The 27585-nt window shown below is 52.6% G+C and overlaps 1 protein-coding gene across 1 annotated transcript; it reads right to left on the reverse strand.

The window, feature by feature from the left end:
- Positions 1 to 1958: 1958 nt before the first annotated feature.
- On the reverse strand, positions 1959 to 26938 carry OTUB1 (OTU deubiquitinase, ubiquitin aldehyde binding 1). The gene is made up of 7 exons (XM_074957894.1): positions 26820 to 26938; positions 21947 to 22008; positions 12424 to 12522; positions 11752 to 11870; positions 3603 to 3687; positions 3095 to 3289; positions 1959 to 2326 (listed from the first exon to the last, which is right to left on the reverse strand). Exons 1-7 carry the CDS (start codon positions 26872 to 26874, stop codon positions 2129 to 2131), a joined length of 813 nt encoding a protein of 270 aa, XP_074813995.1. The 5' UTR covers positions 26875 to 26938; the 3' UTR covers positions 1959 to 2128.
- Between the last annotated feature and the right edge of the window lie 647 nt (positions 26939 to 27585).

The raw sequence follows: 27585 nt of genomic DNA on the forward strand, positions 1-27585 counted from the left end.
ACTATGGGGCACAGGGCATATTGCTTGTGTTGGCCAAGCTCACCCCACACACCAGGGGCCCCTCAGTTTCTCTCCCATGGGCAGCACCTATTCAGCCTAGCAGCTGTACCCTCGTTCTCCCTACCATTGCTTCTTTGTCTGGGAGATGCATCCTTCAGGGTGTTCCTCCCCCTCCTGCAATTAATTGGCTTTGACCATCGAGGCCTATCTCATTCCCTAAAACCACAGAACTGCTGGGATGGGGCCTCCTAAAGGTATTGGCAGACAGAGAGGACATGGAGGTGACCATATGGCCGAGCACTGGAAATTCCCACCCCTGAGGTGACTGTCACAATGCAAAGAATGCAGCTGGGAGTCATTTTTACCTGTCTTTCTCCTCCTCCTCTTCCCCACCCCAGGTGAGATGAACTTTGCTTCAGAGCAGCTCAAAGCCAAAGGCCCAGTTTTGGTGTCAGCATGAAGGTTCCAGAGCATTTCCCTGCTGCTCAGACGGATCCCTGAGGTGCCAGGAGCAGTGCCACTGCCTGCATGGTGCCAATGGCTAGTGGGAGCAGGACCTATCTAAAGCATAGTGTGATATATTATGTATGTTCAGCATAAACTGTCATGGATTGCTAAAGTGGCACCTCAACTTAACAACCACAAGGTTCTCCATGATTGACAAAAGGGTGACTGTTGGTTAGAGGGGCTTCCTCCCCAGGGGGCAGTATTGGAAAAGGGGTAGAGCCTCTAACTATTGGCAGGAGGCAGAGCTCAACTGCACTTGTGTCATGCCTCCGTGGGTAAGCAAGTCTTGCTGGAACCGAGTGGGGCCGCAGCAAGGTGTTCAGCCCCGGGACTGACAAATCAAAGCAATCCTTATTGAAAGGACAACACATGGAAATAACTTGGTAGGAGCCTTACCCCAACACCTTGAGGTCAAGCTTCACTTCTTAGCTGGGCCTGCCTTAAGGCCTTGGTGCATTTCCCTGAGCAAAGGAGCCTTTGCTGTTTTCTAACATACCACTGAATTAAGACAATAAATAGCAGGCCATGCAGTAACTCTCGGGATAGCCTAGCCCCTGACTGTTACCACCTCTGCTGAGTTGTAAATTGACCCAAGCTAAGGCTGTCTTCTTTAATAAATGAAGTCCACCTTGAAACACTGATTCTAATCAGCCTTCCACTGGGGTAATTCAAATGGAGGCAGTGTACTGACATGACCACCTCCATAGCAGTTTCTCCACAAAAGGAATCTCCTCTGGCTCACGCAGTCAGATGAGGCTCTGCCCTACTGAGCAAGGTGCCTCCACCCGACTTTCCAGAGGCAGGGGCTGACCCATCTCTCCAATGGGCACACCACCACCACACAGGGTGCTTCCCGCCCTGGAGGACACCCTGTCGAAGCCCACAGAGAACTTCTTCAGAATTCTGCCTCTGGGGCAGGGCAGCAAACAGCAGAGGGGGCTGGAGGAGGACAAAAAGAAACAAATACTGAATCGCTCTCCATCCCGGGCACTTACCGACCCAGGCAGATGAAGACAACGATAGCACAGGCAGGCGTCTCCTAACTTCTGAGCATTCTGCTTTGCAACCTCAAGACAGTTCTTTCAGGCAGCCTTTTCAGATGCAACACCAACTGACTTCTCAACCTCGGGGGTTCGCTACCACAAGCTATCAGATGAGAGGCAAAACAATCCAGGCTGTGTTCAGAGGACAAGGGTGAACAGCAGCCACAGCTATGTTCAGGGCTGCACCTTTCCACTCAGGTATATGAGGAGCTGGGGGCAATTGCAACCCAAGGTCCCATAGCAGACTACACGGGACCACAGGCAAGGTCGGGGGGAAGGGGGACACTGGTGCCTGGACAGGCCCAATGGTCTGCTCTAATCCAAGGCGGGTGGGGATAGACAGGCCAGGGGACAATAGTTAACTGCCCCCTTGCAACCTGAACAAATCCAGCAGACAAGCGGGGCTCCATTCACCAGCATCCCCTTTAATAAAACACAGACGGGCAAGTGTAACAACGGAAAACAAAGAGAGAGAGCAGCGTGCGAGATTACCATTTACAACCACAGAGACTGCCGGTAGGGAGACGGGGGGGCCACGGGACACCTGTGGGGAGGGAGCAGAGGCAGCTGGCCGGCACCTATTTATACAGGATGTCGTAGTGTCCCGGTCTGTACAGTAGATACACCTTGGGCTCCGAGCCCTCTGGAAAGACGTGGGGGTTAGTGCCTCCACCCTCGCCCCGGTCCATGTACTCCACCAGGATAGACACATTCAGGGCCTGAGCCAGGGCGATGATGTGGATGTGGTCGCTCTCTTTGCACATGGGTTCCACCTCCTGGAAGGAATCAAGTGGGACACGGAGGGTTAGGGAGCCTGCCCCGCCCGACCTGGGGACTTGCCTACGGATGCTACCGACATCCCGCCTCGGGTGGGGCTTGACAGGCCTCCCCTCCTCCAGCAACCTACCTCTGGTTCCTACGCAGATCACAATTTTGTTGGGTCACAGAGCTCTCCCCGCCTCCTCCTACCTATCGATATGCCAGTTGGCCAGGGCCCCTCACCCCATTCCGCCCCACAGAAGATCCCCCCAGGGGAATTACCTAGAGATCTAACTGAGATCACAAGTCAGCTGATCTCAGTGACCTCTCTCAATGGACAAGGGACCCCGTTCTGGTCCCTCCAGGGAACGAGCTGTGAATCCTACTCAGATCACACATTTATTGGATCTCAACCCCTCTCCCAAGGGCAGGGTAGGCTAGTCCTGTCCTGTACCGTCCCTTCCCATCCTGTCCCCTGCCCCAGGAACCAACTGTGGATGCTACTGAGATCATGAGTCAGCTGGGTTTCGGCACCCCCAACCAATCCTCCTCAGATCACAAGTTGACTGGGTCTCGGCCTTGCTACCCAGAGATCTCCTCGACACAGGGAGAAGTTGGGCTGTAGTTCCCACTCCAAGATGGTTTGGGAGGGACAGGGGCACCCCAGTACAAAATCATGCCATGGATCTTCCACCCCCAAATTCCTCGTGCCCAGTGTGGTGTAAGCACAGGATTTAGAGATGGCGGGGAGAGCAAACTCTATGGTTAGACCCTGCTGCCCCTACCTGCTGGCAGAATTCCTTGATGCTGCGGCCTCCCTCGATGAAGTGCTCGAAGAACTTGCTCTCACGCTGTAGGTAGCCGGAGGTCAGCAGTCTCAGGTACACTACCAGATAGTCAGAGGTGCTCTGATCGTTGAAGGAGGACAGGAGTTCGGAGACCGTGATCTGCTTTTCCACTTGCTCTATCAGGTCCATGAACTGGAGGGGCACATGAGGGAGCATGTTAGAGGCAGACCCCTTGCTCCACCGCCCAACCCATGGCTCTCTGAGAGTTAGAATAAACGGGCCGGACTCTGGTCTGTTACAGTGGCACGCATGCGCGGTTGAGCTGGTGTCCTCAGCTTGGGGAAACCGAGGGCCTAATTGGAGGGAGGGAAGTGGTTTACATGAAGCTGCCTGGGCAGCCTGCAGGAAATCCAAGAATCAAACTGAGGTCTCACAGGTCTATATCTGCTCCGACCACCGCATCCGATGGCATCTGCTCCCAACCCATGGGGGGAATGTCACTCACCGTGTTATGGAAATCCTCAATCGTGAACTCTGTGAAGCCCTGGGACACCAGGTCCTCCTTGCTTTTGGCAGAGATCTCCTTGAACCTGCATGAGATGAGATGAGATGAGATGGGGTCAGTATGGGCAGGGGGGAAGGAGGAGGTCAGAGTTTATGGCCAGAAGGGACCACCCTATCATCTAGTCAGAACCCCTCTGTGTCACAGGCCACCCACCCCACCTGGCACCCACATGCTAAATCCAAGCACCAGACTTAGAGCAAAGCATGTTAGCCCAGGGAGAGAACAGGAGAGATTGAGGAGGTGAAACGTATCATTTAATTTCAGAAAAGGGAACCCACAAAAATGAGGAGGTTAGTTAAACAGAAATTAAAGGGGACAGGGCCAAAAGTGAAATCCCTGCAACCTGCATGGAAACTTTTTAAAGACACCATAATAGAGGCTCAACTTACATGTATACCCCAAATTAAAAAACATAGTACGAGAACCAAAGAAGTGCCACCATAGCTAAACAACAACATAAAAGAAGCAGTGAGAGGCAAAAAGGCATCCTTTAAAAAGTGGAAGTTAAATCCTACTGAGGAGAATAGAAAGGAGCATATACTCTGGCAAATGGAGTCTAAAAATATCATTAGGAAGGCCAAAAAAGAATTTGAAGAACAGCTAGCCAAAGACTCAACAAGTACTAGCCAAAAAAAAAAAAAAGCAAGTACATCAGAAGCAGGAAGCCAACCAATGGGGCCACTGGACGATCGAGATGCTAAAGGAGTATTCAAGGACAACAAGGCCACGGCGGAGAAAGTAAATGAATTCTTGGCATTGGTCTTCAGGGCTGAGGATGTGAGGGAAATTCCCAAATCTGAGCCATTCTTTTTAGATGACAAAACTGAGGAACTGTCCCAGATGGAGGTCTCATTAGAGGAGGTTTTGGAACGAACAAAGAGAAACTAAACAGTAATATGTCACCAGGACCAGATGGCATTCACCCAAGAGTTCTGAAGGAACTCAAATGTGAAACTGTAGAACTATCTGTTGTATGTAACCTATCAGCTTGTATAGCAGACGACTGGAGGATAATGTGAGGCCAATTTTTTAAGAAGGCTCCAGTGGTGATCTCGGCAATTACAGGCCAGTAAGCCTGACTTCAGGCAAACTGGTTGAAACTATAGTACAGAACAGAATTGTCAGACACACAGATGAACATGATTTGTTGGGGAAGAGTCAACATGGTTTTTGTAAAGGGAGATCATGACTCACCAATCTACTAGAATTCTTTGAGGGGGGTCAACAAGCCTGTGGACAAGGGGGATCCAGTGAATATAGGGTACTTGGATTTGAGGAAAGCTTTTGACAAGGTCCCTCACCAAAGGCTCCTAAACAAAGTAAGCTATCATGGGATAAGACGGAAGGGATAACCAGTAACAGGTTAAAAGATAGGAAACAAAGGGTAGGAATAAATGGTCAGTTTTCAGAATGGAGAGAGTTAAACAGTGGTGTCCCCCGGGGTCTGTACTGGGACCAGTCCTATTCAACATATTCATAAATGATCTGGAAAAAGGGGTAAACAGTGAGGTGGCAAAATCTGCAGATGATACAAAATTACTCAAGATAGCTAAGTCCAAAGCAGACTGCGAAGAGTTACTGGGTGACTGGGCAACAAAATGGCAGATGAAATTCAATGTTGATAAATGCAAAGTAATGCAAATTGAAAAACATAATTCCAACTCTACATATAAAATGAGGGGTCTAAATTATATGTTACCACTCAAGAAAGAGCTCTTGGAATCATTCTGGAGAGTTCTCTCAAAACATCTGCTCAATGTCATTGGTGATCCCTTGCGGTCGAGGAAGATCTCTTTCACAGGTTTTATTTTCCATGGGTCCTTTGGTGACTGACGAGTCCGATCCTTGAGCCACAGGTTCGCTGGCAGACATTGCAGGTGGTGTTGGAAGACGGTTGGGCCACAATTGCTGCATGACAGTTGTCTTTCCTTTCTTTCTTTTCTGGCATTTTTCTGCGACCAGGGCAAGGCGATTTTCCTCAAAAGTGGATGTTCCCTCTCTGACAAGTCTTCACCAGTTATCCCTATCCTGGGCTGCTCTCCCCCAGTGTGTGGTGTCAATGTCACATCTCTTGATGTTTATCTTGAGGGTGTCTTTAAAGCAGGGGTTCTCAAAATCGGGGTCAGGGCCCCTGAGGGGGTCGCAAGGTTATTACCTGGGGAATTGCGAGCGGTTAGCCTCCACCCCAAACTCCGCTTTGCCTCTAGCATTTATAATGGTGTTAAATATATTTTAAAGTGTTTTTAATTTATAAAGGGGGTCGCACTCAGCGGCTTGCTATGTGAAAGGGGTCACCAGTACAAAAGTCTGAGAACCACTGCTTTAAAGTGTTTCTTTTGGCCTCCCTGTTTCCTGTCTCCTTTGGTGAGTTGGACGTACCCCAGCAGTTGTTTTAGTAAGCGTACATGAGGCATCGGCACACAGTGCCTGCCCCACCTCAGCTGGTGCTGGATAATCAGGGCCTCAACACTGAAGATGTTGGCCTCTGTGAAGACACTGACATTAGTGCGATGATCCTCATCTTCTGAAGAAAGTGCTGGCATTCCAGGTGTTTTCTGTAGGTCACCCAAGTCTCGTAGAGGAGAGCTGGGATTACCACTGCTTTACAAACGAGTATAAGTCTAGTATGTGTTCTAATGTTGTGATTGTTGAACACCCGGCGAGATAGTCTGCCAAAGGCAAGGCTGGCACAGTGAATTCTGTGCTGAATGTCAACATCTATGTCTGCCCTCTCTGAGAGATGGCTGCCAAGACAGGTAAAGCATTCTACATTTTCCAGTTCTTCTTTGACAATGAAGATCTTCCTTGTTGATGATTGACCGGGGACTGGCTGGTGGAGAACTTTTGTTTTGCCGATGTTCAGAGTTAGCCCCAGGCTTTTGTAAGCGTCAGAGAAGCAATTAAGGGCTGTTTGCAGATCCTCCTTTGAGTGTGCAACTACAGCACAATCATCGGCATACTGGAGTTCGGTTATTGTTCCCGATATTAGTTTAGTTCTGGCACAGAGACAAGAAAGGTTGAAGAGTTGCAGTCAGTCTGATACTGGATGCCAATGCCCTGTTGTAGATGGTCTTGGGTTAGTATTTTCATAGCTGCTAAGAAAATGGAGAAAAGGGAGGGTGCTGGTACACAGCCTTGTTTTACGCCGGTTCGGATGACAAAGGGCTCAAAGACAGAGCCACTGCACAGGATGGAGGCAGTCATCTGGTCGCGGAGGAGTCTTACAATGGTGATAAATTTGCTTGGGCAGCCAAACTTTCTTGTCTCTGTGCCAAACTTTGATATGATTTTCCAGAGCCTCACAGTTGACAGAGTCAAAGGCTTTGGTCAGATTGATAAAGGCCATATACAACTCCTGGTGGTATTCTTGACATTTTTCCTGGATTTGCGTGGCTGTGAAAATCTTGTGAGTGATACCCCATGGTGGTCTGAAGCCACACTGGGACTCTGGAAGTACTTCCTCTGCAAGAAGGAGCAGACGATTCAGTAAAATTCTAGCAAGAAGCTTCCCAGCAATGGAGATATTGGTGAAGATAAAAGGCCAATATCCCCCAAACATCGAGAGCGTGGAGCGCATGTTCTCAAGGGAAGGCGTGTGGTTTGGGGTAGAAGGTCAGGAGGTGCACACACCAGTTGACATGGAATGGTGAGGCCACCTTGGGGAGAAATTTGGAATGAAGGCACAGGGAGACCTTGTCCTCGTGGAAGACAGTGAAAGACATCATGGCCACCAGTTCGCTAATGCGCTATGCGGAGGTAACAGCTACCAAAAAGATCACCTTCATGGAAAGATAGGTGTGGGAGCAGGTGGTGAGTGGTTCAAAGGGCGGCTTGGTGAGGGTGAAAAGCAAGAGGTGAAGGTCCCAGGAAGGAGTAGGCTTCTGGACAGCGAGGAAGGCGTTGAGAAGGCTGCAAAGGAAGTAGGAAGTAGTCTGGTGGGTGAAGATGGAAAACCCATCCAAAGACGGAAGGACGGCACTAAGCGTGGCCAGGTGGATGCGGACGGAGGAGTGGGCGAGGCCTGACTGACAGAGAGAAAGGAGGTAATCCAGGATGACGGGAATGGAGATGGTGTGCAGGTGGTGTTGCGCCCAGCCAGTAAAACGGTGCCATTTGGTTCGGTAACATGCTCGAGTGGACGGGCATTGGCTATGGATAAGGATGTCAAGGACAAGGGAATGAGCATGCATTGTGTATGCGCGAGCCCATCCAGATAGCAGGCCAGGAGATGGAGAGGGCCTGGGTTGGGATGTCGCAGTTGGCTATTCGCTGGCGTAAGGAGATCCGGGAGACGGATCAGAGGACGAGCGGAGAGATGTAGGATATCCGTGTCCCAGTACTGGTGAAGCCAGGTGGAGGCAATGAGGAGAAGAGTTGCGTGGACGTGCCACACCTCGCGCAGGACTTGGGGGAGTAGGGGAATGGGCAGGAACACATAGCAGAGGTGAGTGATCCAGGACAGGAGGAGGGCATCGCCCCCGGTAGCCTGCGTGAAGACCTTCGTGAACATGTGGGGGGCGGTAGCAATACTGAAGGGGAGGACCCAGAACTGATAGTGGGAATGGCCCACCGTGATTTGGAAGAACTTGCAATAAGCGGGGTGGATATCAGTATGGAAGTAGGCATCCTTCATATTGAGAGCTGCAAACCAGGCTCCACGGGGAAGGGAAGAGAGAACGAGGGGAAGGGTGACCATCCAGAAATGGAATCTGCAGATAAATTTGTTCAAGAGCCGGAAGTCCAGAATAGGGTGACGGCTACTCCCTTTCTTTGGCACGAGAAAATAGGGAGAGTAGAAGCCCCAGGCCCGATAGGGATGCAGGACAAGTTCTATGGTGCCCTTCCGCAGGAGGGCATCTGCTCCCTCTCTGAGAAGGTGGCAATGCAAGAAAGTGCCTAGGTGCTGCTGGGGTGGACAGCAGGGCAAGAAGGAAAGGAATTCCATAAGGTAGCCCTGGTGGACGATGCCCAGCACCCAGCAGTCGGTGATAATCTGGCCCCAGTTGTGAGCAAAGGAGATGAGGCGACCTGGCAGGGGGAGGGGGAGGGGGGGTAGAGGAAGGTTTGCAGGTCTCGAGGAAGGAGTCAGAAGGGTTGCTTGGGAGGACGTTGCGGAAAGGCAGATGTGGAAGAAGTAGCTGCAGCAGCAGAGCATGGTCATTGTGAACAGGGTGATGATGGGACGAGTCAGGCAGGCGCTGCGGGTAAGGCTGGTATGTGGAATGGGGACGGGTCAGAAGTTGTTGGCAGTGAGCTCAGGATGGGGTATAAAGGCCCAGCGACCAGAGAGTGGTGTGAGAGTCTTTGAGAGAAAGCAAAGACTCCTCCATCTTGTCACTGAACAATTTATTGTTTCTCAAATGGAGAGTCCTCCAGAGTGGCCTGAACCTCCTTCGGGAAGCCACTGGACTAGAGCCAGGAGTCCCGGCGGGGAACGACCCCGGATGCCAGGGAGCAGGATGTGGCATCAGCGGCATCAGCCACGGCCTGGAGAGCTACTTTAGCCACCAGCCTGTCCTCGTCCACAAGGTGTTGGAAATCCTGCTGTTTTTCTGGGGGTAGGAAGGCCTGAAAGTCCACCAGCTTAAGAGTACAAAAGGAATCGTGCTTGGCCAGACTGGTCTGGTAACTGGCAATACGGAATTCGAGGCCAGCAGAAGAGTAGACCTTGCAGCCCAGCAGGTCCAACTTTTTGGCGGCCTGGTCAGGTGGCATGGAACGGAAATGCTGTTGGTGGGCGTGCTCGGTCACAGCTTGTACCACCAGCGAATTGGGGTGGGGGTGGGTGAAGACAAAGTCCATGTCCTTCACAAGCACAAAGTAGCGGCGCTCTGCCCATTTCGGGGTAGGAGCACAAGAGGCCAGGGTGCGCCAGGTGGCTTGGGCTGGCTGCATGTGGGCTATGTGAATAGGGAGGGCAGTGCGGGAGGGTCCAGGGGGTTGCAGGATGTCCAAGAATTGGTTTTGTGGATCCTGGACATCTTCGACAGGCAGCTTGAGGGGTGCAGACATGCACTGAAGCAAGTCCTGGTACTGCACATGATCAGAGCATTGTCAGGGAACAAAGAGGTGCCCATATTGACTGGAGGGGGCGATGGCGCTGCTGGAGTGGAAACGATCAGAGGCTCCTTGTACACAGAGGGAGGAGCGGTGAGCACTGGAGAAGGGCAGTGATGCAGACAGGGCAGCACGCCTGGGTCGCGGTAGGAGTTCCATGCGGTCCAGTACGGTGACGCATGGGGTCACCAGGCATTGGCAGTGCCCATGGGTAGCAGAACCACGGATCAGCTGGCAGAGCAGACAGCTGATGGTACAGCTGGTGCCAGTGTTCTGGGCTGTAAGACCGGGCAGGCGAGAAGGCAGTGTTCGGTTCTGAGGACCACTCAGAGTCCACAGACGGGTCCAGTAAGGGTGGGGCTGTCAGAGCCAGCAGTGGCAGCAGTATAGGGGGGTGAAGGCCGGGCGATCCGAGAGTTCGTGCGAAGGGTCCGGTGGAGAAAGGCAGAGTGGAACAGCAGGCTGGCGCAGGAGTAGCTCATCCACGGCAGACAGAAAGTGCCTGAAGGACCGGGGCGTGGAGTGAGCCAGCATACAGCAGCCTGAGTTCAGCCGTCAGTGTAAGAGGGGACAGACAGCCCAATGTGCGCGGGTCTGGGCACGCAAGTCCGGGACGGTCCTGGTGGGGTAGAAGGAGCCAGAGATGACGGTGGCAGATCAGTCACCGGGGCTGGAGGAGGCGCTGCTGGGGCACGGTGCTTGGACTTATGCTCCGTGCGAGACTTCCTCAGAGCAGGAGCGTCCAGATTGGTGTGTGACTTCTCACCCGACCTGGCACAGCTCAGGGAGGCAACACTACGCTTGGAGACGGTCCCCGTCGGGGAGCTGCCTTTATGCCCATGAGCGTGCTTCTAGTGCGCACAGTGGGCTTTAGCCAAATGGGACAGTGCCACCAGTGCCAGGTAGGAAGGGCCCCAGGATGTCCTGGCTGCCGGATCTGATTGCACATGGGGGCACACAGCCTCCTCCATAAAGAATTTGCGGAAGCGAAGTTTTCTGGTTTCCCGGTTTCCCAGGTACGAGGTGGGAACGAGCGACAGATGGAGCAGCGGGTGGCGATATGAGTCTCACCAAGACAGCAGAGACAGTGTTGGTTCTCGTCTCTCATGGAGGAGGAGTGCGGGCAGAAAGCACAGTATTTAAAACCAGCTTGCCGGGCATACTCCCGGGCCAGTGAGAAGCCCCCAGAGGTGAGAAAGTCCAGTGGAAACCTAAGTAACTAACAGCTAACTAATAAACGGACAACTAAGTACTAAGAACTACAGAAAAACTATATACAATTAACAGAGAGCAGTTCTCTTAGCGAGCTATGAACACTGGGGAACAGGGGTTCCGACTCTAGCCATGGCAGTAAGAGAGAACTGGAGCGGCGTCGACCCGCACAGCCCCTTAAAGCCTCGGATGCGCCACGCAGTCAACACACTACACACGTGCAGGTCAACGGACCCTACTCTGAACAGTTCCGGCTCCAGCACATGCACACGCACGTCTGAAATCCACATAGGGACCATCACTCAAAGAAGAACTGGGAATTGAACCCAGGAGTGCTGATCCAGTGCCGTAAATAAGATCTGAATAATCAGAATTTGTTTCAAACCCAAAAGGGGTGGAGGAGCCTTACGGTCTAAGGAGTGTCCTCGATTTGAGGAAGATGCCATGCAGCCGAGCTCTGACTTGGCAGGAGTCACACGCTGGGGCCTTTCCAATCACCCAGCCTGCCCTCCGGGATAGAAGCAGCGATCCACGAGTGCCAGGCTAATAATCCCCTCTAGCTCTTATATGGCGCTTTTCACTGTCGTATCATCATCCCCATTTTACAGATGGGGACACTGAGGCCCAGAGAGGGAAGGGACTTGCCCAAGGTCACCCTGGAAACCAGCAGCAGAGCTGGGAATAAACCCCAGGTCTCCCTAGTCTTAGCCCAGCACTCTCCCCTTGCTAGGCCGCACGGTCTCCCACTGCCCTCCCACCACACCGACCCCCTTGTTGTGGGGGAGGGTGGACTCCGGTCTCCAACAGGGCCCCACCCTACCGTTGCAGCTCCTTGCTGTCCTCCAGTAGGGCCTCCAGGTGCGAGAAGCCAAACGCCCGGTAGAAGCAGTTGCCGTCGGGCCGCGTCTTCCGGATGTATGAGTATTTTTTGAGCAGGTCCTGGGGGGGGGGGGGGGGGGGGGGGGAGGAGGAGGCAAAATTAGTCTCTCCTAGGGAAAGGGACTGGGAGGTTAGTGGCCGACAGTGCCACATAAATACTAAGCATTATTACACCTCCTGCTCCTGCCAAAGCCTGGCGGGGAAGGCTCAGAATTCAGGGGATGGGGAGCAGACAACTTAGAGAGGGGAGTCTGAGGGACAATGCTAAGGAGGGGCGACTGGGGGACTGCGTGGCCAGGGAAGGCCAGGATTTTCAAGGGGTGGTGGTGGTGAACCTAGAGAAGACAAGCTGAGGAGCAGCGGGGGGGGGGGGGGGGAGGAGGCCAAGATTGAGGGGCTGGGACGGAGAGCTCGAGGGGAGGCTGGGGGACTATGGAGGGAGAGAGGTCTGGGATTTAGGTGTCAGGGTGAGGCAGGCTGGGGCCTGCAATTAGGAGATGGGGGAGCCAGGAGGAGCATGGGACCTAGGGAGATCAAACAGGGAGACTAAGGAGGAAAGGGCCTGGAATCGAGAGGCTTGGATTGGGGGGGAAGGTCCTAGGGAGGTCCCTACCTTGATCTTTTGTTGATAGATGTGATCATCCTCCGCATACTCCTTGTACAGAACTGACAGCTCCAGTCTGTCCGACACCAGGGGGTTCTGGACGGCGATCTGGAAGGACAACGGGAGGCGCTGTGACACTAGCAGGGGGGAAGCAGTGGCCATGGCTCCCAAACCTCGCTATGGAGGCACCTCAAGCTAACAGACACCCAGGGCCTGCAGCAGGAGACCAGGAGCTGGCTGCAGTGCCTCCTGGGAGCTGTAGTCTGGCTACCTCATCCCCCCATCCCCCTCCATAGGCCAGGGGACCCCACTGAACTATATCTACCAATGCTCTGCCTTCACCCTCTTGCCAAGCCACTGCCATGCCTCTTGGGAACTGTAGTCCAGGTGGCTCATGCACCTAATTCTCCACTATAACTAGGGCCCTACCAAATTCACAGTCCATTAATTTCATGATTTCAGCTATTTAAATCTGAAATTTTACAGTGCTGTAAACGTAAGGGTTCACACCCAAAAAGGAGTTGTGCGTGTGTGTGTGTGTATGTGGTGGGGGGTTGCAAGGTTATTATGGGGGCAGGGGGTTGCAGTATTGCTACCCTTACTTCTGCACTGCTGCTTCCGGCAGCGCTGCCTTCGGAGCTGGGCAACAAGAGAGCGGCAGCTGCTGGGCAGGAGCCCAGCTCTGAAGGCAGAACTGTCGCCAGCAGCAGCGCAGAAGCAAGGATGGCCTGGTATGGTATTGCCACCCTTCCTTCTGCACTGCGGCCTGCAGAGCTGGGTGCCTGGCCAACAGATGCTGCTCTCCGGCCACTCAACTCTGAAGGCAGTGCAGAAGTAAGGTTGGCAATACTACGCTGCCCCCCAAAATAACCTTGTGACCCCCCCCGCCACTCCCTTTGGGGTCAGGACCTCCAATTTGAGAAACACTGGTCTCCCCACTGAAATCTGTATAGTATATAAAAGCACACAAAAGACCAGATTTCACAGTCTGTGACGCATTTTTCATGGATGTGAATTTGGTAGGGCCCTAACTATCACCCAGACTTCCTGGTTGACATAGACCTCCCACAAGGGCCCACAGTCCCCCATCTAAGCAAGAGACTGCGACAGCCATGGTGCATCATGGGGAACGTAGTCCAGCTGGAAAGCCCAGCCATAGAGGAGAATGGCAGCACAAGGCACCTGAACTCCAACTCCCATGAGGCACTGCAGCAGCATTTCAGAATCAAAACATTTCGGGTTTTGGACATTCAGGTTGGGATTTTTTGACAGAAACCCCCCCACACACACATTTTTCCCAGGGAAGAGGGAGTTACTTACCTGTCGCTGGAGGTTCTCGGAGATGTGTGGTCCCTATCTGTATTCCACTGAGGGTTACGCATGCGCCATGCGTCCGGAGCCAGAGATTTTGGAAGTAGTTGTGTCTGTTGGTCCGCGTGTGCCCCTTTGCCTCGCACCTCATGGTTTCACCCGAGACGATAAAGGGTGGGGCGGACCAACCGCCTCTCCAGTTCCTTCTGCACCGCAAATCAAACAGGTCCGCAGCAGAGGGGGAAGCAGGATGGGAAGTGGAATACAGATAGGGACCTGTGACAAGGTGCTGGGCAGGAACTCCTGAGCCAGCCCTCTGTCACACCAGCTCCAATTAAGGGAGGTAAATTGGAACTGGCTAGAGAAACCTGCACCTGATTGGCGAATGGGAAACAGTTGCCAGCCTAATTAGCCTGGGGCTAAATACAGGCCCAGAGGAAGGAAGCAAGCGGGGAGCCAGAGAGTGGAAGGACAGTGGTAGCCCTTCCCTCCTGGGTGCAGAAGCGGAAAAGTCCGTAAGCCTGGAAACCCAAGCTGTATGTGGTGGGAAGGCGGTGGGAGCACATGCTATAAATAAACTGCACCGTGATTGCTGAGCTCCGGGGTCTCTGAGTGGTTTGTGAATGCAGCAGACAGGAGCAGGGGGCCCTGCTACACCCTACTACAGGACCACACCTCTCGAAGAACCCTCAGTTACAGGTAAGTAACCTCCCCTTCTTCTTCGAGTGATGGTCCCTATTGTATTCCACGGAGGGTAATTAACAAGCAGTACCTAATTCAGAAGAGGGTGCAAGGGAGGGGGGGAATGGCTGAACAGAGGACAGCCATGAAGAACAAGGCATCCGTCACAGAATCTTGTACTGCGTAATGTGCAGCAAAGGTATGTCGTCCCCAATGCCACATGGCCACCCTGAATATGTCTGAAAGCAGTACATCATGAAGGGCAGCCACAGTCGATGATGGAGCTCTTGCAGAATGGGCTCTCACCCCGAAGAGTGGGAGGCAGTCCCGATAACAGAAAGTAATGTACCCTGAAATCCACTGTGTGGAGATCGCCTGCCCCTTAAGTCTTTCAGCTATTGCAACAGTCTGGGGGCTTCCTGAATGGTCTCGTCCTCAGCAGGTAGAAGGCCGGGGCCTCGCGGACATAGAGTGAGCACAGGCACTGTTCCTCCGCTGAGGCATATGGCTTCGGAAAGAAAGCAGGTAAGTGTATGGGTTGGTTGAGATGAAAGTAGGATACAACCTTTGGCAGAAACTTGGGGTGCAGACGCAGGGAAACTTTGTCCTTATGGAACATGGTGAAAGGGGGTCTGCCATCATAGCCCCAGTGCACCTATCCTTCTCGCAGAAGGAATAGCTACCAGGAAGATGACCTTCATGGAAAGGAGGGACAGGGAGCAGGAAGCCCGTGGTTTGAAGGGTGACTTCATTAATGTTGAGCGAACAAAGTTGAGGTCCCATTGGGGAGCGATAAGTTGAATGGGTGGGAAGATTCTGAGGAGGCCCTTCCAAAACCTGGCAGTCAATGGATGTGTACATATGGACTGCCCTTCCACAGTAGGGTGGAAGCCACTGACAACTGCTATGTGGATCTTAATGGAATTGAGTAGGCAAAGCGCTTCCACTTGGCCTGATAGGAAAGCCCTGTCGACTCCTTCCTTCTGCTCAAAGGGATGTCTTGTACTGCCGACAAACATTCCCATTCTAGCAAAGATGCCTACCCAAAAACTAAGCTCTGAGGTGAAACATCTTCAGAACAGGATGCCTGATCCTGCCGCCGTTCTGGGAATGCAGTTCTGGGAAAGCTGGGAGGAGAAACGGAGGATGAGCTGACATGTGGAGGAGCTGTGGAAACCAGAGCTGGCGTGGCCAGAACGGGGCCATCTGAATAACCATTGCCGTCTCCCGCCTGATAACGTGGAGGACTCATGGCAGGAGTGTTAGAAGGGGAAACGCGCAAGTTATCTGGTCTGACCAGCAGAGGACAAGGGCATCACTCTGGGAATGGGCGCCAAGCCTCTCCCCATCCCCTGGAGCAGTACGTGGTGCACTTGCTGTTGGCATGGAAGACAAAGAGATCCATGGTCAGAATCCCACATTGGCTGAAAATCATAGAATCGTAGGACTGGAAGGGACCTCGAGAGGTCATCTAGTCCAATCCCCTGCACTCAAGGCAGGACTAAGTATTATCTAGACCAGTGCTTCTCACGCTATCTGATGTGGAGGACCGGCAATTTTTTTTTCCAATGTGCACACAGACTGGCAGCCAATGGCTCGCGGACTGGCACCAGTCCGCGGACCACCACTTTGAGTAGCACTGATCTAGATCATCCCTGACAGGTGTTTGTCTAACCTGCTCTTAAAAATCTCCAATGACGGAGATTCCACAACTTCCCTAGGCAATTTATTCCACTGCTTAACCATCCTTACAGTTAGGAAGTTTTTCCTAATGTCCAGCCTTATCTGCCCTTGCTGCAATTAAAGCCCATTGCTTCTTGTCCAAACCTCAAAGATTAAGGAGAACAATTTTTCTCCCTCCTCGTAACAACCTTTTACGTACTTGAAAATATTTATGTCCCCTCTCAGTCTTCTCTTCTCCAGACTAAACCAACCCAATTTTTTCAATCTTCCCTCATAGGTCATGTTTTCTAGACCTTTAATAATTTTTGTCGCTCTTCTCTGGACTCTCTCCAATTTGTCCACATACTTCCTGAAATGCGGTGCCCAGAACTGGACACAATACTCCAGCTGAGGCCATATCAGTGCAAAGTAGAGAGGAAGAATTACTTCTCAAGTCTTGTTTACAACACTCCTGCTAATACATCCCAGAATGATGTTTGCTTTTTTTGCAACATGTTACACTGCTGACTCCTGTTTAACTTGTGAACCACTACAGCTCCCAGATCCCTTTCTGCAGTACTTCTTCGTAGGCAGCCATTTCCCATTTTGTAGGTGTGCAACTGATTGTTCCTTCCAAAGTGGAGTACTTTGCATTTGTCCTTACTGAATTACATTCTATTTACTTCAGATCATTTCTCCAGTTTGTCCAGATCATTTTGAATTTTAATCCTATTCTCTAAAGCACTTGCAACCCCTCCCAGCTTGGTATCGTCCGCAAACTTTATAAATGTACTCTCTATGCCGTTATCTAAATCATTGATGAAGATATTGAACAGAACCGGACCCAGAACTGATCCCTGTGGAACCCCACTCGATATGCCCTTCCAGTCAGAACATTGTTAACCACGGTGTCGTGAAGCTCCCATTTGTGATCGGCCATAAATGTTCTGCTGAGAGAGCCTGCAATCATGTTCTGAGCCCCTGGAAGATAGGCTGCCGACAATAGGATCTTGTGGGCAATGTACCAATCCCATAAACAAACCGCTTCTGCAGAGAGTGTAGTCGACCTCATGACCTCTTGCTTGTTGATGTAATAAATAATGGTGATGTTGTTGGATATGATGAGAACACGACGGAAGCAAATGGATGGAAGAAATGCGCGACACACTCACCGTAACACCCGAAGCACCATGATGTTGATGTGTATTCTGGATTCTTGAGGGGTCTGGGTCCCTTGCATCACGTGCTCCTACACGTGGGCACCCCATCCGGAGAGTGATGCGTCCATGATGATCGTCATGTCCAACGAAGATGAGAGGAATGGCATCCCAGCGCAGACCTGTCTCAGGTACGTCCACCACTGGAACAAGGAGAGCACCTCGGGAGGCACTAATACCACGGACTTTCTGCTGTATTCTGTCGGTGACTAGATTTTTTGGAGCCACAGCTGAAGTCAGCTAAGTCGGAGGTGAGCCAAGGCAGTGATGTATGTGCAGGCTGCCACGTGGCCAAGGAGGGATAGGCAAGTCCTGACAGAACAGAAGGACCACTGACTACTTGGGTGATGAGTTCCTGTAGGGTCTGGAACCTGTCCTACGGTAAGTAGGCTTGTGCTGAGACTGAGTCGATGGAGGCCCCTATGAAATGCAGGGATTGCCTGGGAACTAAAGTTGGTTTTTCGACATTTACGCTTACCCCCCCAGGGAAGAAAGTAGTCCGAGTGTGACGAAGTGGGACTGTTCTTAATGTTTCCTCTGAATACTGTAGGTGTGCCTCAGTTTCTCCTATGCATTTCTTAAGTCTCTAGGTGGTGGGATAAGGGGGTGTAATTGTTGCAGAGCAAAGGGCCAGTGTACATAAATGGCCGACACTCTGTCTCTTGGCAACTGATGGCCTGGGCCCTTCGCCCCTGCAAGGTAACAGCTAAAGGTTGGAGAACAAAGGAATCAGGTGACCTCCTGGCCCGGAAAAGGGACAAAGCCCAGAGGAGGAGGGGGTGGAGGGTGAGTCAGGTGGGAGCTGGCTGGGGACGTGGAGTGAAGTGCAGACTGGCTCACTGCCCCCCAAAATGGATCTGGCTGAGGAGTCCTGTTCTCTGTACCTACAGGCTCTGTTTTAGACTGTGTTCCTGTCATCTAATAAATCTTCTGTTTTACTGGCTGGCTGAGAGTCACGTCTGACTGCGAAGCTGGGGTGCAGGACCCTCTGGCTTCCCCAGGACCCCGCCTGGGCGGACTCACTGTGGGAAACGCATGGAGTGGCAGAGGATGCTGAATGCTCCGAGGTCAGACCCAGGAAGGTGGAAGCCATGTGAGCTTTTTGCCCTGCAGACAGTCTGCTCACAGAGAGGAGACTTCACCAGAGTCCTGACTGGCTTCGTAGGGAGCAGTTCCACAGCATTGCCCGGGGACTCCGTGACACCGAGTAACATGGAGGTTGAGGTTCAACCCTCATCCCTGGATCGCGCTGCTAGCAGCCAGTTATCGAAACAGGGAAATATAAGGACCTCGTGACACCAGTGGTGGGCCACTATGACAGAGAAAATTTTGGTGAAGACCTGTGAAGCAGTGGTGAGTCCAAACGGTAGGACTCCGTATTGGAAGTGTTAAGGGCCTACTGTGAATATCGAGAATCTCCCCATCTATGCAAAAATAGGTGCCCTGCATAACGAGAGCCATAAACCACATGCCTCTTTCTACGGATGGTATGATGGCTGCTAAGGTGACCATACGGAACTTTGGTTTGCATATAAAGCAATTGAGACGTCGGAGGTTCAGGATTGGTCTCCACCTGCCCTTCTTCTTGGGTACTAGAAAATAAGTGGAATAGAACCCGGTACACTGATAGTCCGGAGGAACATGCTCTATCACTCCCCTTTGCAGGAGGGAGTTGACCTCTAGAGCGAGGATGCTGTAATGAGAGTGGTCCCTGAGGAGGGGCCAGGGCGGGGGTGAGGTAGTGTCATGAACTCAATCTTATAGCCATGTTGAATGACATCCAGGACGCACTTGTCCATTATTGTTGCACTGGTAAAAAATGTCCACCCAGCAGAAAAGGAAGGCAAGTGGCTGGACCTTATGGGTCACAAGGTCTTCTTGTCAACTAGCCTCCAATTTCAGATCTTGAACTACCAGGCCTTATTGGCCAAATATGACAAATATTTTCTCAACTGAAAATAAAGTCCTCGAATTTACTGTAGTTGCCACCCAGAAGGTCCAGCCACTTGCCCGCCTTGTCCGCCAGGGGGGCGCATGAGTGCTGCTGCCTGGCCTGCTCAATTGCCACTTGGATCCTGAGGGAATTGGGTGGGGGTGAGAGAACAGAAGCTCAGACCCCTTAGCTGGCACCCTTGAGGGTAGGAGCATCAGTGTCTGGGGTATGCCAAATGGTATGAGCCAGCTGAAGAATGGTATCATTGATTGGTAGAGCAACCCTGGTCTGTACCGAGACCTGAATGTCGATACCGAGGCCTGAAGGCTGTCCAGAAGCTGATGCTGATTGTCCTATACTTCCCTCCAGTGGTATATGAAGAATCTTGTAGGAGGTCCTGGAACTGGTGAAAATCATCTGAGGGTCAGGGGGAGCCAAGGTCACTGTTGTGTCTGGAGAAGACGACAGAAATCGTTCCTGTTCCGGCAGTACCAGACCGAACGGCTCATCCTCCAAAACCAGTTCCAAACATCTGCTCAAGGATGCCCAAAGCAGGGATGGGGTGAATCCTCTCTTGCTGAATGGGAAGGCTCTGAAGGTGGATATTGAGGCCAGGGTCCCCAGTATGGCCAAAGGATGGATCCAGCAGATGCTGCTGAGGGCCCCATGGAGCGGGATATCAGTGGTTTCTCTGCTGGGGTAGAGGAGGGTACTGCCACTAAGTTGGTAGGCCCTTAGGGTACTTGTAGCGGTGGTAGGAGATGGACGGCCCCTGCACTCCACCCAAATCCTCCAACAAGGAAAACTCAGATCCTGGTTCGAATGCCGGTAACGTCGGAACCGGTGGAATCATACAAGCTGTAGGGGAACGGGTGGAAGCACAACTCAACTGAGATACGCCCTGGGTTGGAGATCGTACCTCCATAGGCTCAGACTGTAAAGGAAGGTGTGGAGACCTCATTTCTTCCAGAGCAAAGAGTTCATGAGGCCCAGGCACTGTCTCCAATCTCCCCGGTGTTAATGGCACGCGCTCCGCATCCGGAACTGGAGCTGGAGCAGAGGACTGTTTCGAAATTGATGGTTCTGTTGACTTAGAGGTGGCTGATTTGGAAGGTGTGCACAGCTCAGTAACTGGCGGATCCACCAGTCTGTGAGATTTCTTGTCATGCTTGTGAGCCTTCGAATGCACCACTTCTCCGTGGCTGGAACTCGTGGAAGGCGCATTGCCCTTCTTGGGGCTGGAGGAAGACTGACTGCCATGCTTATGCGCATGCTTTCTTGCCAACTAGGCTTCGGCATGGGGTCCGTAGTACTGGTACTGGCAGAACCGGACTCAATCTCTGCAGTTGGAGGCGCACCCCTGGGTTTCTCAGGATGATGTACGGGGCCGGGGGGGTTCCCTGGCCTGGATCCGACTGCGGCCTCATGGCAACTTCCATGATGTGCTTCTTGAGGCAGAGAGCCCAGCCTTCTTGGGTATGGCCTGGGAAGGACAGGCAGATACTGCACCTGGATGAAATGTGGGCTTCTCCCAAGCATCAGACCAGCACTGGTGCTCATCACTGACCAAGAACAAACGTGGGCAGGAGACGCAGATCTTGAACCCTGGAGTCTTTGGCATAATCCAGTACCCGGATGTGGGTGCTGGATTGGGTGGGAGAGACTGGTAACAGATTCCCCAAAGACTCTTATCTCCTAAAAATTACTACTAAATGCTAAACTACAGTAAAAAAAAAAAAGAAAGAATAAAACTATGTACAATTCAAATCCTTTTTATTTTTAAGTGTGTCAGACACAAGAGGACACTAGTAGCTCTGACTTGGACCATGCGGTGGTGAGGAGGAACTGGAGACGCGGTCGGTCTGCCCTGCCCTTTGTCACCTTGGACGAAGCCATGAGGCGAGGCGAGGGCGCATGCGCAGACCTACAGACACGAATACTTGCAAGACCTCTGGGCGCACGGCGCAAGCGTAAACCCTCCCCGGACTACAGCAGGAACCATCACTCAAAGAAGCAGCTGCTGCTTTTTGCAGAAAAATCTGCTGTCAGAACCCTGATTCTTTTTGGAAGAGCGTTTTGATGGAAAATTTTCAACCAGTCCTCATGAGCCCCTCACACCATTACACAGTGCCCCCATGCTGCCTAGCATCCTTGGACCAGGAGCCCCAACACCACCTCCTCTAGCCCACAGGGGACCGCCCCCCAGCCCACCTCTTCCTCCCCCCTCTGCCCCTGGAGGCCCTGACACACACACCCCCAGCACCATCTATTCCCACGCCACACCAAGCCTAAGTCCACCTCAAGAGTCTCAACCACCCCCTACTGCCCTCCCCTAGATAGGATCCCAGGCCCCAGGAGTCCTGACATCCGTACCCATGCTCCCAGTTTGCTGTTGAGCCAAAGGATGGAGCTGGGGTGAAGGACGGCTGCGTCCTCATAGATTAGCGGTGGGAGCAGTTTGCCCTCAGCTGAGCGGCTGCAGGTTAGGGGGAAAATGACTGAGGCTACATGCAGCCCCTGTGGGAGAGATTTGAGGGGTTAGCACAGGGAGGGCAGCAGCCAGGTACCAAAACCCCAACATCCCAGAGGCTGGAGATGGAAAGTGAAACTACCAGAAACTGTGAAGGGAGAGCAAGGACACAAAGGCCCCACTGAGATCCACTCGCTGACCCATCTCGGATCTGGCAGACTACTTCCCCTTGCACCCAAAGACCCTCTGAAGCCTCACCTCCTGCTGGATGCGATCCTGCTGAGCCATGATGGCTTCATCGTATGCCAAACAGTTAACTCCTGGAAGAGAAAAAGAGATGGAATTAGATGCTTATCCCACGCCAGCTGCACCCCCGCCAGTTCAGACCCCCGTGGGCTCCAGTCTCAAATGTCACCCCCACACCTTAGGGGGTCACCATCCTGCCATAAAGATGAGTTGCCCAAGGTTCAGTCTCAATTGACCTTTGCTCCCATCACCCTTCCCCCACGCTGCAATGCCAACACTGCCCGAGACAGAACTCCATCCGCACAGCTGGAGGGGGAAGACTAGTCCTTCGGGTCAGGTCACTGGGCTGAGACTCAGGAGATGTGGGTTCAGTTTCTGGCTCCATCATAGCATTTGAGCGAGTTCTTTCATCTCTCTGGGCCTCCAGCTTCCCCCTCTGCAAAATGGGCTAATGAGCCTTCCTCTGCTATTTAGGCTGTGAGCATTTTGGGGACTCTCTCTCTTGCTAGATGTCTGTGCAGCAGCCAGCATGATGGTTCCCTGATCTCAGTCAGGGGAGGTGGGAGGGGTCCTGTCTAGCTCCTGGCCCAGTGGGCCCTCCTCCCTCAGTATTGGTCAGGGAAGCCGGCACAGCGCCCGGCTCAATGGAGTCCCCGATCTAGGTCAGAGATCAATTTGTGCATCGTATTGCCAAAATGAGCCATTTCCCTTCTAGGGTTAATTTTCGAGTTCGGACAGCAAATATTCTCCCGGGAGAAGGTAGAGCAAATGGAATAATCCCAACACAAGGAAGACAACGCTGACCCGGAAGCTGAGACACCAAACAGAGCTTGCTTTACAGATTCCTTCTGTAACACAGATACTCTTCTTATTCAGTAAGAAGTGTAGCTGTAACTAATCAATGCATCTTCTGTGTGCAGCTCCAGCCAGTGGCCTCGGCAGAGGTCAGAATTGGTCTTTTTAAGCTCAACTCATTACAGGCATAAGTAGCTCTTTAGCAGACAGAAACTGAAGCTATTGTTTGTAAATACCATTAGGCGAATCCATGATGCTTTTGCTACAACATGCATTGCAGATATTAAGGCGGCACCGTCAGCTTCTAAATGGCCACGCTTCTGTCCACAAAAGTTTGGCACAACTAGCAGCTAAGATTTGAGGGTCTTGTTGATGCACAAAAGTTGTGTTGCTTTAACTAAAGGAATTGATTTTTAACCGTCCCAGGGATTAAGCATTGTCACAAACTCCCCAGCCAAGCGATGGATTCTCCATCTCAACACCGGTGGCCTTTCTGGAAGAGGCTTGAGTCAGCTATAAGCAAATGGGCTAAATACAGGGGGAAGTGGGTGAAATGCCCGGGCCTATTCTATACAGCTCAGACTAGAGGATCTCATGGTCCCTTCGGGCCTTGCACTCTACGAATCACTAACTACACTGGTATAGCTAGAGCAGCACAACCGCTAGTGTGGATGCAGTTATACCCACTATACAGGTGCTTTACACTTTATTCCTGGACAGAGGACTGGAGGGACCTCTTGGATCATGGCCTCCAGGCCCTGCTAGCGCAGGCAGCCCCATCTGAAACTTATCCAGCTCCATCTTCAAGCTAGTTGGGAGTGTTTGCTCCCCACTGCTCCTATGGGGAGGCTGTTCCAGAACCTTCCTCCGATAGGCGGAAACCTTCTTCCCATTGCCAGCCCCCATCGATTCCTGGCCAGTTAACCCCATCTGCTCTTGTACCAACACTGTCCTTTAGCTTCAGTAGTTCTTCTCCCTCCCAGGGGTTAACCCCCCGGTGCATTCATGGAGTACAAACAGATCCTCCCTCAGCCTTCGTTTGGTCAGGCTAAACAACGGAACTGTAAAAATCACAGAAATTGCAGGGGGATTTGAGAGCAAAGTTGGATTAGAGCCCCTGGGCCTCAAGCAAATGATCCCCTGTCCTAGCCTGAAAATCTATGAATAATAAACCACAACAGTGTGATAGCTGAAATTACATCAACTCATTGAGCCACATCCTTAGCTTGTGTAAATGGCCCTAGCTCAGCACAAGTCCCTAGAGCTATAGGTGGGGATCTGGCCCATTGAAACCACTCTCCCGTCCTCCCTCTACAATCTCCTCTATATCCAGTGACATGATGTCACCCCTCTTTTATGGGGAAACCAAGGAGTAATAATTTTGAGCAAGGCTTAGAACCCAGGAGTCCTACTGAGCTTCACCTCAAACAAATCTCCCAAAGACGACTAACTTTCGGGTGTAAACAGCCTCCTGTTTATCACTGCTACCTGTCCGCCATTCAGTGCTGTCTGGCTTAGTTCAAAGACAGAGACGAGCTTTGCCAGCTCTGCAGGAAGATGAGAAAGCAATCTGGGCCCGTTCCATTGCATACATCACTGGTAAACGGGAGTCCCCAAGTCTGACTCCCAGCCCAACGGCATGCATCCCTGCTAATGCAGTACAGATCCCCTCTCTTGCTCTGCAGAGGCCACATAACACAAGGGGGAAAGAACCACATGGGATACACACGTCCCCATTTTCCTCAGCCTACTGAGGAAGAACCGGGATACCCCACAACAAGAGTCTTCCCCAGAGCAGATCCAGACAGACCACAGCCCTATTTATCAACAGAACCATCTGGATCAGAGTCCAGAACTTTTCTTGCTGATGTGAACCGGAACTGACTCTACTGGGGACATCGCAACCAAAATAGCCTTTATTCTGCAACACAAACAGAATTTAAACTGTGTCTATCGGTAATACTCCAGGGGCAGGGACTGTTCTTAAAGGGAACAAAGCAGATTGGGAAGCTACTGGAGAGGGAGGGAGGGAGGGAGTCTGTTTTTTTCACTCCAAGCCACCCCAGATGCCCCTCATTATGCAGAGCCATCGCTTTTTCTAACAGTCCCCCCTCCACCTTCAAACAAACAATTAAGATATTATTTATTGTTTTCAGTTAGGGATGGCCCAAGCAAGGTTTTAAGTGAAACCATCTGGGATGCTTGATGGGAGTGGGGGGATGTGGGGTGCTGGATTTTGAGGAGGGAGGGGGTAATCAGAGGGTATTAGGAGCTGGGTTAAGGGAAGGACATGCTGATGGGAGCTTTAGGACTCCCTTGCAACAGGTGATTTGGTTTGGAGGTTCTTCCCCCTACATCAGGTTTCCTAATCCTCACCACACGGCAGTAAGAGACGTGTGACCAAGTGGAGGGAATGTCCTCAGGGGCCAGAGTGGGATCCTGCCTCACAGGGAAGTCAGGGCTGAGGTGGGCACAGATCCTGCTGATGGGGTGTGGGGCAGGTTGATGTGGACTGCACACAGGTCAGAGTGTGGGGGCTAGGTCTCTAGGCCTCAGGGAACAGATGGTGGGAATCCTGTCCCCCATAGGGGTGGTGGTGGGGATGCAGATCATGTCTCTCAGAGAGGTGCTGCTCAGAGAGGTTGGGGTGCATACAGCCAGTGAATGAGCAGAGTAGGATGTATATTAAAGTGTAACGAGTGGGGTGGGGATTCTCATTGCCAGAGTTGGGGAGGAATGTGTCTCCAGGGCCCCTGCTGATGGAGGAGCGGGGTAGGGCAGGCTATAGCATGCACTGCAGCAAGACTGGGGAATCCTGTATCACATGGGCAACCACATCTCTAGGCCTGAGGGCACAGATGGGGCTGGATCCTGCTCCCAGAGATGCTGTGCGTACGGTGGGCTGATTGCTACCACTGCAGGAGCTGGGCAGAATGGGTTGGTGCATATTGGGAAGGGGGCACTAGGCCTCAGGACACTTTGTGGAGAGTCCTGTCTTTGGGGTGCAAGGGACTCCCTGTATACTTGGAAGAGGAGGGAGTTGGAAGCAAGGGGGTGACCTTTTCCCTGGGGATTATGTGTGGGGGGGTCAAATAGGTATGGGGGGGGGAAGAGGAGTTTCCCATTCCTGCTGGTTGTGGATGGGGACACAGAGCAGCTTCCAGGAGACACGGAGAAGGAGGCAGATCCTGTGTGCATGGGGGGAGTGGTCTGAGATTTGGAATGAAGGGAGGCCTTTCCTGGAGAGGAAGGGGATCATGGCCCCAGGGGATGGGGGGAGGCAGATCCTGTGTGCATGTGAGGGTTGTGAGACTTAGGGTAAGGGGAGCAGTTTCCTGTGGTGAGAACTGTGGGGTGCAGCTCCTAAGAGGAGGCAAGTGTGTGATTTGGAGCAGGACAATCCTCTCCAACAGGGGAAAAGCATGTGTGGGATTTGGGGAAGAAACCATTTCTTTGGGGTGAGGGGAGGAGCTCCCTGTGGGGGGAGGCAGGTCCTGGCCCTTGGGGGAAGGTTGCGGGGGGAAGTGATTCCTGTGGAAGAGGAGGGGAAGCGAGCAGATGAGCGAGTCTGGGGAAGGGACCTTTTCTCTGAAGTCTGGGGGAGCCAGTTCTGGGAAGGGGTGCTCTGGGGGGAAGGAAGGAGTTTCCTATGGGGGATGCTAGCAAGGGAGGGAAGCAGAGCCAGGATCTGGGGGGCAGAAAAAGAGTTTCCTGTAGGGGGCTGGGCTCCAGGGGAGAGAAGCCTGCCCTGGATTCGGGACGAACCTTATCTCTGCGGTCGGGGGCCTGGGGTTGGGGGAGGAACCTTTGCCTGGGGAGGGGAAGCCGGGCCTGGGGGAGAGGTAGAGCCGGGGCTCCTGTCTCTCTAAAGGGGTCCCCGTGCCACCCTGTCCCTCCCTCTGTTATAGGGGCAAGGACGCATTCGGGCGGGGCGCTCCGGGGACCCTTGTCCCTCCCCGCGGGGGGTGGCAGGGCCTTGCCTCAGGCTGCGGGTATTGCCGGGTCCAGGAGGGTCCATCTCTCTCCGGGGGCCCGCCCCTCCCCCCTCAGTACCTTATGGGGGCTCCCCGGCCGCCCCTCCCCCCATTACCATCCGTGTCCCCCCCCAGCGGCTCCGGCTTCTGCAGAGGCTCCTCCGCCGCCATCTTTGAGCTGCAGCCCGCACCTAGCAAGCGCTTCCGGGGCACATCGGGCCCCAACGCCGGAAGTGCTTCCTCCGGCCCTAGCAACCGCCCCTAGCAACGTCCCCACAGCAGCAACTAGACCCTCCCCCTCCCCCAGGCTAGGCCCCCCAATGATAGAGCTCGAACGAGGGGTGCGGGCACCATGGTAACAGGATGACACCCCAAGCATCATAGGCGTGCATAGTGATGTCATTGTGTGACATCACAGCATCCCGCTCAAGCCACTCTTCTGTTCCATTGTGACATAATCATATGACACCACAGTGACCCCATGCAACCTATCATTGATGTGCCATTGTGATGCCATCATGTAACATCAGGGGCCTCACATCAATCCACCATCTTCTGTCACTATGACACCTTCACATGACATCACAGCAGCTTCGCGTCACCCCCATTCTCGTGCCTTTGTGATGTCATAGGGACCTTATGACAATGCACCCTCATGCCATCAAAATGCCATTACTGTATCATGACATCATCATTTAACATCACATTGGCCTCATACAAACCCACCTGCAACAGGCTGTGTTTCTATGACATCATGGCCGCCTTGCATTCACTGCCATTAGTGTGTCATTTCGCTAGGATGTCATCACGTGACATCTAGCATCAACCCATTATCGCATCATTATGCAACATCTCAATAGGCTCCCTTGACGTGGCTGTCAC

This window comes from Natator depressus, chromosome 7 (genome assembly GCF_965152275.1).
Source record: "Natator depressus isolate rNatDep1 chromosome 7, rNatDep2.hap1, whole genome shotgun sequence".
In the NCBI taxonomy this organism is placed as follows: domain Eukaryota; kingdom Metazoa; phylum Chordata; order Testudines; family Cheloniidae; genus Natator; species Natator depressus.